We start from the raw sequence: 12,841 nt of genomic DNA, 5'->3' as shown, positions 1-12,841 counted from the left end.
GTGTTTTATCCTGGACAGGGAAAATCCCACTAGGTGTGAATGGGAATAAATCCTACATGGGACATAGTAGGCAGTACTGATACACATACTACAGTATATTAACTATGCTATAGCCATTTTTTGTCCAATATCATGGCTTATCTCCATAAGTTTGCTACAGTACACAAACATTTTTTCTCTCCATTTTCTGTTCATCATTCCTGCAAACTATAAATAAACTAAAACCTTTAATCAGGCCTTACAAAGTCTTGCAATTAGCGATACTGAGCCGTTCTTGCCCTTTGCCTGTGTTCATAATTATCTGTTTATCTGTAGTCGCATGTTAGTTGTGCGGCTTATCCTGTTTATATCGTGTTTGTTCACCATCTGTCACTGTTTAAACACTCTAAGCGCTCCAGCCAACCTCACCTGTCTCAGAAATCCATTATACAACAGTGCAAAGGCTTTTTTTTCCCTCTGCACTTGGGTTGACTTCACAGTAGGTTAATACGTACAAGTATTTGTTTCAGCATAAACAAAAATATGTCACCTGCATTTTAGACCAGAAATGACCGGCTGTTAGATGCAAAGTGGGTTGAGTGTGTGAGTCGCAGCTGGTGTTAAAGTAACTACCTGTGTGCAGCCTGAGCATGAAAAACACAGCCATTCTATAAACAAGCAGAGAGGGATGGCGAGCGTATGTGTGCATGAGTGGGTGTGTAGTTGTACATGTGCATTTGTGCTGGTGTGTGTGTGTGTGTGTGTGTGTCTTTTCATGAGCTGATACTGTTCAGGTTCAGCTTGTTGCAGCTTTATCTCACTTTCCCTCAATCCATCCTTTATAATGAAATGATAGCCAGCCTCGCTGCAATTAACAAACTGCTCAAATTTGTTGTTTGTTTACAGTGGCAGGAACAGCTGTGCACTGCTCTAATTGTGTAAATGAAAGTAAAAGTGCTGATGCCAGTTCATTTGTTGTTTTACAATTAATTAAATTTCTCTAAATCAAAAATTACAGTCTATCTTAGAAAGTGTGTCCTGCTTCATGTCTGCAAGTAGCATGTCGCTTTTCCTGTGTGTAATTAAATTTCTTCACAAAATGAACCCTGGAAAATCAGCGCTATTTCCATGTTTGCGAGTTCCCACAGCACTGGTGCATTCTGGGAAAACTCTTAATTAGGCAACAATGCTGCAGATGTTAGCAATTAGGAATCAGTAATAAAATGCTCAGATTTAGTGTACATCAATAATTACAGTACTGTAGCTTAGTGAACGTTATCTCCATGCTCATTTATCAAACCTCAGGGTCAAAATGGGTTTATTTTACATTTCCAGCACCTTCTGTAAGGGTTCACCCACTTGAACTTTTCCACATTTTGTATTGTTTTGGCCTTCATTTGGATTAAATGTCATCAATTTACACCTATTATATTCAATAGGTTGGGGTAGGTGGGGGCAGAAGGGGAAAGGGGATGGCATTAAAGGGCGGGTGTGGGTGGGAGGGTGATTAAGTGCTCTGTACCAAGGCCAGAAAGGTAAATTTGGATCTCATCAAAGCAGAAAACTTTTTTCCACAGTCTCCAACATGATATTTCATATGACTTTTTTCCAATAATGGCTTTCTTTTGCCATTCCAATAAAACCCAGCTTTATGGAGTGTCTGGGCTTTGATTGTTCTGTGAACAGTTTCTCCCATTTAAGCTGTGGCTCTGTCCAGCTCCTTCAGAGTTGCCTTTGGCCCCTTGGTTGCTTCTCTGAATAATACCCTCCTCTAGGCAAAGTAAGAACTGTACCATATTCTTTAATATAATGTTCTCCATGGGATGTTCAAGGTTTGAGGTATTTTTCAGAACACTCACTGATTAATACCTTTCCAGAACTTTGTCCCAGACTTGTTTGACTTCACATGATGCTGAAATGAAAAAAAAAAACAAAAATGGCCTGGATGAGAAAAGAGATGGTTAACATCCATATTATACTTTTACATAGTGGTTTAGTTGTTTTTGTTGTTGCTGAATTAAAATCTGTCTTGCTCCCTGCGGATACACCTGATTGGAGCTTTAAACTGAATCTTCCATTACTCAGAAATAAGATAGAAATAGAGAAACTTTATGAGCTGTAATAATTCAGATTTAGATATAAAACAAGTGCATGACTCTGTTTCAGTCTGCATAACAACCAACGCGATTCCTCTCACCACAGAGAGCACCGCTGTCCTCATTAACTACCCCACCGATCCCCAGAAAAGCCTGTCACTGCTGGGGAAGGAAATGATCAAGGACAGGTAAGCTTACATCCCACAGCTACCCCCTGCCCGCATCCTCCAAACCGGAGAAAGGTGTCTCATAGGCATTTCAGAGCATCTCACAGCAACAAGGAAAAAAGTTATTAAGCTCACATCATTCCAATTGTGGCTTTCACGCTGACGTATCGAATAAACGGTCTGGGTTGGAAGCATGCATAGATGTCTGGAGATGCGTTTGTTGTCACCGGAAGGGGGTAGATGGGATAGATCACCCAAATGCCATCTGTTTTTCCTCTCCAGGCCTTGGCACATAGCTCCAAACATCTGGCCACTCGCAGGACGGGGTTGGCAGCATTGGTCTTCGCACACCCGAGGCCATGTCCCTGTCTGTTGGGTCTCAAGTCTGCAATAACTTCCCCCGCATGGGCCAACCTGGCTAATCAAGGGGGATGAAGATGCTGAGATAGATTCAAATTAATATTTCCTCAAACTCCTTTGACTCACATATGGCAGACTGCAGAAAAAGCATGCTGTTTTCATGTTATTATGTGAGTTGAAGGAAAAATGCCATCTTCTTAAATTGTAATAATTGTAACATCATTCACACTTCCTTAACGTTAGTAAATCTCAAATAAAAACCAACTTGATGGTAAAGATGACCTTTTCTTACCTTGTATTTTGTGTATGTTTATAAAAGTGTGTGTGCATCTGTGAGCATGTATGTGTGTGTCTGTATGTGTGTCTGCGTGTGTGTGTGTGTGTGTGTGTGTGTGTGTGTGTGTGTATGTGTGTGTGTCTATCTGTCTGTGTGTCTGTGTGTGTGTGTGTGTGCGTGTGTGTAAAACTAGGCTAAAGGTTAGAGGCTTGTCTTCCCCAGGAAGTCTGCAGGGTCTTGCAGAGGCAGGGCAAAGCTACAGAGTCCTGCTAAAGGTCAGCTTGTTCAGGCTCCCCTCTGAAAGGTTACAGCAATGTCCAGGATTTAAGGTGCAGGCGAGCCACTATCTCTCTCCCTCTCTCTTTCTCTCTCTCTTTCTCTCTCTCTCACTCACTCATACACACACGTATACTCAGCCCATGCTTTGCAGCTTTGTAAAGGAATACTTCAGCCTAATCTTTATTGATAGCACTTCTAGCACCTGCTCAATTACCAAAAGCAAATTTTCCAAAACATTTCCACACATTTAGAAAAAAACATAAAATCTATTTATTCCTAACACATATACAATAGTCGAAGGGCAAGTGTTATATTCATTTACATTCATAAGTCATCCTGGCATTTATAATCATTCCTGTTCTATTCACAAGTCGTTCCAATTAGTTACACTTTCCCCAAGGTTTCATAAAGTACACGCAGGATTAAACCCCAATACTACACTGGTAATAGCTGACCACAGGTTCTTGCCTGAAAAAGTATTCCTATCTCTATATTCCCATTTCACTATTTCCATGAGAGGCTGAATAATATAGATTTAGAGCTTACGTTTCTAAACCATTCTTTGTTATTCATACATGTTGCTGCAACGACTGCCCTTAGGATCACATTATAATTGAGTTTTGTGTAAACAGGTGTTAAGTGTTGATTTCTTTTTACATTTAGTACAGAGAAATGTGTCAAAATTCTAGTCTGAAGTAATCAAACATGTGGTACAGACGCATTATATGTGTATAGCCTTAGCTGAAAAATATTGGAGTCCTAATTTGAACAACTGAAATCGCATAAACGCAGCAAGCAAATAGTTCATTTTGAAAAAGTTGACTGAGAGCTGTTGCTGTGTAAAAGGAGGTTTATGCTCGTATCGAAGCTGTGAGACAGACTGTGAAGGTGAAATGGAGGAAGCTTGCCTTAAACACCTTAATCAAGGCATCATATCAATAAAAACATATTGTTCCCTCTCAGACTTTCCCTCGTTTTCAACTTTTTCTCTTTCACAGTTATCCCCTGCCTGTTTCTGTCTGTCTCTCCCACTGTGGGACAGTTGTTGAGGATGTAGGAGAGAAAGGAGCTAATTTTACACATGGAGTTGAGAGACAGAGAGGATGAGATAGTGAGAGGGAGATAGGGAACAGAAATGAGCTGATTGACAGTGAGGGATAGAGTGAGAGGATGGATGGAGAGTGAGAAAGACATCGAGGTAGAAGGGTTGTGGCCCAGCTCAGACATCAACGATCCCTAGGGAGTCCCATCTCACTCAGCCGGGTCTGGCTAGAGGGAAGGGCGGAAGAACTTACTTCACTGCTCAATTAAGCAAACACTGGAATATGCCAGTTCTAATCAAATCACCACAATGCACCAAGTCTCGCAGGAGCAGCAGGGCGGAAGGGACAGAAAGGTGACAAAACTTAAATGCAAATTCTCCCATCACTCTTCAAACACTCCATATATGTGCTCATGTAGAGAGAAAATAGAAGCAGGAATGTCGGTCACCCAGATAATACTAAAAAAAAAAAAGGGGCCTACATTTTCTCCAGCATGGAGAAGACCTGGCTTTAACCCAAGCTTTTAGTCCAACGCCTTGATCAATTGAAATAGTGTCCAGGCCAGAGCTTTGATTCTGTGCTTTTGTACAATGTCACAATAATAGGCACAGGCAAATTAGAACAGTAAGCCTAATGTGGCGTATTAAGCCCACGATCATGCCCGGACCACAAAGCGTGACCTTAATGCCCCTGTGTTCGTCAGTCCATTATTCCATCTCTTGAGTAACTCGCTGTGATGTTTAATTGCTTTTCTCCAGCAGCTCAAGGCAATAGCAGAGTAAAATTCTACTTCATTACAACAGCCGTGCTCTGTGCTGATTGCTCTGGGCATTGCTGGGGCAAGTCGAGATCAGCGGTCCATTCAAGTCCATTTAAACGATGACGTGTATGAACACAAAGTAAAGGACAATAATGAGGTTTTCTCTTGTCTTCATGGGTGAATTGAATACTTGTGTTCAGAGCTGATGCCTTAAGTTTAAAAGTTACATCAGTATTTATGAATATTTACAATGGGGTTATGACGGTACTGCTTTCATGGCAAAGACAAAGTTATGAGTGCACAACATTCTGTCATCTCCATTCTGTCATCTCTAGACACCACATGCTGAATACAGCACCAGCCAAAGATCTACCCTGAATACGCCTACCCATATATAGGGTTACTTTTTTTTTTGCTATTTCCTACATTTTAAAATAAAAGTAAAGGCTAGAAAAATATGAAATATTGACCGAAGATTTACATATCATATATTTTAGTTTCTTCAGAGTTATGCTTGATGACAGCTTTGCACATTTTTCCAAGTCTTTCCACCAGTAATGAGAGAGAGAAAGTAAAATATGTGGAATAAAGTTACGAGTGGAGAGTAGTAGAAGGAAACCGTTAGAGTAACAGGGTGGGAGGGAAGAATAGTGAGAGAAAGGGTGGGAGGAACGGAAGAAGGAAGAGACACTTGCTGGCAGGCAATGCTTCACGCAAAAGCCTTATGAATAATTCATGTTCCCTACCTAGACTAACATAGATACATCTCTCCCTCTCTTTTTCTCTTTTTCCTTCTTCCATTTTTAACTCCCACTGTTTCTATGGAAGAGTTTAATCAGCACTGGAAATGACACATCCTCCTTAGAGGGACTTGCCGCCACTCTTCAGTATAAGGCTCATTAAGTCAAGCTCGGCACTGGTGTCAACATAGGTGAAAATGGCTCTTACGTGTGCTGTGTGGTTCATTAGCCTCTTTTTCCAAGCAAAAGCAACGTCTGGTGTTGTTATACCACCAAACTTGTGTGAATGTTTTTTTTTTTAATTTATTATATTTTTTTTTGCCCTAGGAGGCTGTATTAAATGATAATTATTTAATTTTTACAAATTAGGTAACAGCTAGCACATGACTCAAAATGTGACAGATGGACATTGGAGTGGAGGACAGAAAGCCAGGTTTTTCCACACAGGCATATCAGCCTAGATTCTACAACCTACAGTTAGAGAATTGAATTGTTTTGGATCCAGATGTCATTGCTGAAGCCAAAAATCTGGAATCAATGAAAGTCATTCAAAATCCCATATTCATGCTACTTGAGGAAAAAATGACACAGGACAAAAAAAAGCATACTTTTACAATATAGCATACAAAATAGCCACTTTGAGTTGACTTTTTTTTTGGTTGTGGTTTTTTATTTGTGTGTGTTGGGAATATTTCTTTATACACTGTTTGAATAAGCTTAAGAAAGTAACAGCAGCGGTCTAATACACATGCTTTCTGTCTAACTCAAACTGCTGTTAAGTCCGCAAAATTCAAAGAAATCATGAAGGTTATTATTACAGCAAAGAGAAGGGAGGGATGAAATCTTAATTTAGTTCCCAGATGTTTTAGACAACATCATTAAACAACTTGTGAATGAAAAATGCTACAGCGCCCAAAGACCTTGTCAGTACAACTGATTTGTAGCTGGAAACTAATCGTCTCCATGCCGGTGTGATATGGAATATTTCACAAGATGCTCTCAGGCTAATGATAAGGTAAGAAATAAACCATTTAAGAAGCATTTCAGGATGACCTGAAAGCACAAGAAACAACAATAAGCGATGACTTGTACATCCGTTCCCCAAACAAGATACATTCTTCATGCACAACTGTACATCATGTGACAACATATAGCATGTATTACAAATCATATTCTATTATCTCTTAATATTGATGTTTATTCTTTTTTTTGTTTCTTAGTTTCTTAAATTTAGTTTATGTAAATGCACAGTCTAGGATGATTGACCCAGGTTGTCATTTCACTGCAGAGTGTATATTGTATATAATTGTGTATGTGACAAATAAAACATCTTAATCTTACAAATCTTGTGAGTATACGCACAGTGTAGAGCGTGTCAAATCACGGAAACCTCCACCTAAGAACTCGTAATCTGTTTTAACATGGTCTACAAAGGATTGAACTTTCACTGCTTGTCCATTTTGTGTGTCTTGCTTAATGATTTGAGGCTTTGCAGTTTGAGGCTTTTATAACTAGAGTTAAAACTACAGGGCATTGTCAATGCAAATTGATTTACTGTGCCTGAAAATCACTTTGGGGACGGTGATTGTGCTTGCAAATATGAGCATGTATTAAATTTGTAGAAGTCGGTTTTCGTGTGTTATCCTTTCGGCTAAATCCTACAATGCTACCTTATGTATTGTGTGCAGTTGCCAAAGAACTATGAATTACGATATGGTACATTTATAGAAGGCTTACATATAAAGGTGTACAGATATAACTATAAGCAGAGAACAAGTATGGCAAGTTTATTGCCATGGTGACAGTGCTAATGTTATATGTATATGAAATGTGTGTATATATATATATCTATATCTATATATATATATATATATATATATATATATATATATATATATATATATATATATATATATATATATATATAGATAGATAGATATATATATATATTTTACCAACTTCACCAAACTTCAAGCAAAAAATGCTCAACTTCCCAAATCAATGCACTTTTTGCTCTTGAGCAGAAAGGAATAGTTTAGATTTTTATGACCACATGGAAGAACAGAAATAAGTTTATTAGGCTAAAGCAGGCAAAGAGGCAGTAGTAGGGATCATCTCATTACACATATAGCATTTCGTCGGTTGTCTAAATTTCCTTTCTTTCCTAGAACATCACTATTGAACCATGACATCTACAGCTATCCATAAATTTTATCTCTCAGCACGGCTCTGATAGTTGTTTTGGCTATAAGTCTTATATGTATTCATGCACTCATTCTGATACTTTATTGTTCCTATAGTAACCGTTCATTCACATACAGACTCTAAACATGCAGACTCTAAACATACCTGAATATTACCTAATAATAAGTAGATTTTTGAAAACATGTTAACAAAAAAAATGGAGAATTGTTGCTATGGCGGGGGGCACGGTGGCTTAGTGGTTAACACGTTCGCCTCACACCTCCAGGGTCGGGGTTTGATTCCCGCCTCCACCTTGTGTGTGTGGAGTTTGCATGTTCTCCCCGTGCCTCGGGGGTTTCCTCCGGGTACTCCGGTTTCCTCCCACGGTCCAAAGACATGCATGGTAGGTTGATTGGCATCTCTGGAAAATTGTCCCTAGTGTGTGATTGCGTGAGTGAATGAGAGTGTGTGTGCCCTGCGATGGGTTGGCACTCCATCCAGGGTGTATCCTGCCTTGATGCCCGATGACACCTGAGATAGGCACAGGCTCCCCGTGACCCGAGGTAGTTCGGATAAGCGGTAGAAGATGAATGAATGAATGAATGTTGCTATGGCATTGGTATAAGCTTTCTGTAAGGAGACAATTATGTAAGCAGTCTCAAGTGTCAGCTCTTTGAAAGAGTCGGTAAGTTTTCTACATCGGGAGAGTCTTCGGGATGAGGACTTTCTACTGTGTTTTTTCTCAAGAGTTACTTTTTAATTTATAGAATCTCTTATTTCTAGAGAAAGGGAACAACTGTTTATAGCTGCTATAATGCAGGAACTAACTGGTTTTGTGGAACATTAAACGTAGCTACAAATAGTAATGTAAAAACTCAGGCATTTGGCAGACATCCTTATCCAGTGCAACTTACATTTATCTTGTTTATGTGACAGCATGTGAGAGTAACAGGCTTTGCTTTAGGGGCCAGCAGTGGCCACTTGGTGGTCCTGGGATTAGACTATACAACCTAACAATCTAACAGATTAACCACTGAACTTCCAGCTCAAGTCATGAATTTTCCTAATAAACTAAAAATGGAAAGAATTGCCAAAAATCACTGCTTCATGATGAGTATAAGAGAAATGAAACCATGTTGTGTTGCACTGGTCACATTACACCACCTTATCTTTCTTAAATCAGCATAATCTGTCGTGTTTTAAAGAGCACTTCCGGAGGCACGTCCCAAAAGTGTGTCCACAAAGTCAACTTAAGTTTTTCACTTTAAGTTTTTTTGTGCGGTTGATGCATGTGTATAACGGTCCTTCTCTCGCTCACTTTCTGTCTATCTCTGTCTTTTATTATTTCCTACTCCTCATTGTCTCAGTGTGATATCACATCACCTGTCCTGGTTGGGTTGCTTGTTACGCACTGGCTGTACAGTAGATGTTGACCTGTGGCATGAGACGCATCATTGCCACACTATAAATACACATGGATTATTCATCTATCACTTATTCTCCTGGGTCTCCTTTATATATGCACACATTTTCATTATCTCTCCTCTCTGCATTCCTCTTCGGTGCAAGGTCATTTATTATTGGGTTCTCCAACCCTGGGGTGCCGCAAAAGATGTCAGTTTGTGAATAATTTCTTAACTGAGCTAAAGCTTTACTCACTTCTCTCGTTAAAACTTGACACCTTGCGTCTCAGGGACTGACCTTGATGGATTGTTTTTATCATTATTTAGTCGCTTCATGAACACCCACTGCGAGCTACTCATTGTGCCTCAATTTCCAAGATATTTTTTTCTTTTACTTTCTGTGCTACACTAATGTAGACCAGGCCAATCTACCTTGCTCAAGGGCACTTAGGAGACAGTCAGCTCCCTTCACACAGCCTCAGTGTGTTCGGTAAGAGACAAAGGCTAACTGAAATAAACTTCTAAGGCTAAAGCCAACTGCTTAGCTTTTTTCGTCCCTAGGGAACATGTCGTCATACTTCCTGGGAGTTGGAACAACCTGGATTCCTCATGTACCACAATCAAGGTTTCTCTAATTCCTTACATTCCATAATCATCAGGAACTGACTTTAAAGCAGTATTTTGAACAATTTTCTAAAGAAACACATACTGTGATACTACCAAAACACCAGTGTTTGGGTTTTATTCAAATCTCCATACTCTTCAGACTTCATTGATGCTCCTTCATGATGATGGAGGCTGATACAGTGTTGCTCTGATACTCACCTGATACCCAACCTTTTTTTCTGTGAGGCCACTGTTTGTGCACAACTGACCAAAATCTGCTTTTCTTATTGTTTCCCAGGAGCTCAAGGCCAGTTCCCAATTGTCCAGAATGTGACAGTGACAGAGGGAGGGACGGCCAACTTGACCTGTCGCGTGGATCATAATGACAACACCTCCCTCCAGTGGTCAAACCCAGCACAGCAAACCCTCTTCTTTGGGGATAAGAAAGGTGAGTGAGGCTGACCTATGCATGTTAGGACAACAAGAAGCTTAATGACCAGTACCTCAATGCTGATCATGTTTTGGCTCCTGTTAGTTGGTAGATGAAAATGTTAAGAGTTAGGGCTCTGTTTCTTGGTACTTTGTCTGTTTGAAATCGATTCATGGAGTTTGTGTGAGGGTTTTGTGTTTGTTTTGTAGGTGTCTCTGTGTTATTTGAGTTTGCATCCAAATTACAGCTGGATTGGGAAAAAAAAAACAGAAATTCTAGAAATGTGTTACTTCAAATGAGCACCCTGTCACCAGTAAACACACACACACACAATTACACCCTCTTTCTTTATCTCTCATGCCTTTTTCCTTTTTTGTATCTTATTTCTTACTGTGCTCTCTCTCTCTCTCTCTCTCTCTCTCTCATTTACACACACACACAGCAAACTAGGGCAGTGGCATGATTTATGTTGTGGGCTGCTAACAAATTACATTTGATGAATGATGTAGGATGTCATGCTCATCCACTGGCTTTTAGAGCGTTTACTTGTATTTGATCACATCACTCCTCACTTCCTTAAGAGCATCTGCAGGTCTGAAATCACATTAATGCTTTAAAATATCTACATGCCATCTTTAGACCAGTTTGATGCTTTAGATGCATTTCTGGATTGTAGGTCAGACTGATTGTTTAGTCTAAAGGCTTCATATTAAATAATTTATCTATATGCTCTATTGGTATTGAAACAACTTTGTCGTTCAAAAATCTAGATAAATCAGCAGATTATCAGTTTGGTGCGTTATGCGTTTTCTGAAAATCTCTGTGGCCTGGTGATTGTGATTGCAAATAGATACATCTGGTACAGTAAGCATGTATTAAATTATTGGAAGTCAGTAGACCACCAGCAGGGGGAGAGATGGAACATTTGCCTCGCACATCTGTGGTCAGGGGTTTGATTCCTGTCTCTCCTCATGCTTGGGGGTTTCCTCTGGGTACTCTGGTTTCCTTCTCAAGCCTGAGGACATGCGTTCTAGGCTGATATGTAGGCATTTTTACATTGTCTGTATTGTTGTGTGAGTGTGTGTGATTATGACCTTTGATGGGTATGATTTTTGATGGCAGGATGTCCCCTGCCTTGTGCCCAGAGCCCCATGGGATAGACTACAGGCTTTGTGTGACCCTGTGTAGGATAAGTGGTACAGAAAATGGGTAGAGGGATAGATGGGTGGATGGATGGATGGATGGATGGATGGATGGATGGTTTGGTGGGAGGGTATTGTGGATGGATGGGTAAAAGGATTGATGGGTGGATGGATGGATGGGTGGAAGGATGGGCAGAAGGATGGGTGGGTGGGTTGTTGGATGGGAGGATGGTTGGATTGAACCAGTTGAACACAAAACAATATCATTATATTAGGAATAATAAGAAAAAAGTTTTTCTGAATGACAAAGTAAGGACAAAATCACCATGAAAAACTTAAATATTCACCACATCTTCATCCCCGTGATGGCAACAACACTGAAATTAAGCCATGTGAAAGACGTTTTTTGTTCTTAATTATCATATTTACACGTTTAGTATTGATATATTCAGCATAGTCTGGGGTCAGGATGTGTCTCCACTATTTTTGGAAATAGTTATTAGCAGAAACTGGTCCAAAAACTTTGTAACAACTTTATATATAGTTTATACTCTTGAATAAAATATTTGCATGAAGATAATCAAAATTGGAGGGCACGGTGGCTTAGTGGTTAGCACGTTCGCCTCACACCTCCAGGGTTGGGGGTTCGATTCCTGCCTCCACCTTGTGTGTGTGGAGTTTGCATGTTCTCCCCGTGCCTCTGGGGTTTCCTCCGGGTACTCCGGTTTCCTCCCCCGGTCCAAAGACATGCATGGTAGGTTGATTGGCATCTCTGGAAAATTGTCCATAGTGTGTGATTGCGTGACTGAATGAGAGTGTGTGTGTACCTTGCGATGGGTTGGCACTCCGTCCAGGGTGTATCCTGCCTTGATGCCCGATGACGCCTGAGATAGGCACAGGCTCCCCGTGACCCGAGGTAGTTCAGACAAGCGGTAGAAGATGAGTGAGAGAATGAGTGATAATCAAAATTAGAATCACATTACGGTTTTACAGAAAACTCCAAACCATGATATCGTGTTTATATTTCCATCCATGGCATGCTTCAAAACAAAGTTATGCCCATGATAACTAATGCTGAACAGTATTTCAGTGGATCTCGCTGGCTTTAGTCAGCTCTTTTACTTGAAGTTCAATTTCCTCTTCTGGGAGTCTCTTTCATGTCTGATGTATTAGATAACTTGCTGCAACTACTGGAAATGTTAAGCGTGCATAATAATCTCACTTACATAACATTTCCTCCCTTGAAATGTTTTGTGATGTCATTCTCATAATGATCTTTTGTAAATCAACCCTACAACATACTCATTATTGAATACAGTCGATCCAAGTGCACACAGGCTTCGGCATTAAATCTAGCATTATATATCTAGCAAAT

At 40.0% G+C, this 12,841-nt stretch overlaps 1 protein-coding gene across 3 annotated transcripts in view; it reads left to right on the top strand.

Annotated features, from left to right (window-relative positions):
* The window catches only part of cadm2a (cell adhesion molecule 2a), a 336,792-nt gene that overhangs the window by 261,841 nt on the left and 62,110 nt on the right, over positions 1-12,841 (top strand). For all 3 annotated transcript variants that reach the window (XM_060896234.1, XM_060896235.1, XM_060896233.1), the window contains one exon: positions 10,193-10,342. In XM_060896234.1, coding sequence (XP_060752217.1) covers positions 10,193-10,342 — 150 coding nt within the window. The remainder of the gene's footprint in view (positions 1-10,192; positions 10,343-12,841) is intronic.

The sequence above is a fragment of the Tachysurus vachellii genome, chromosome 20 (assembly GCF_030014155.1).
Source record: "Tachysurus vachellii isolate PV-2020 chromosome 20, HZAU_Pvac_v1, whole genome shotgun sequence".
Lineage (NCBI taxonomy): Eukaryota > Metazoa > Chordata > Actinopteri > Siluriformes > Bagridae > Tachysurus > Tachysurus vachellii.
This window is presented reverse-complemented; position numbering and strand designations above follow the sequence as displayed.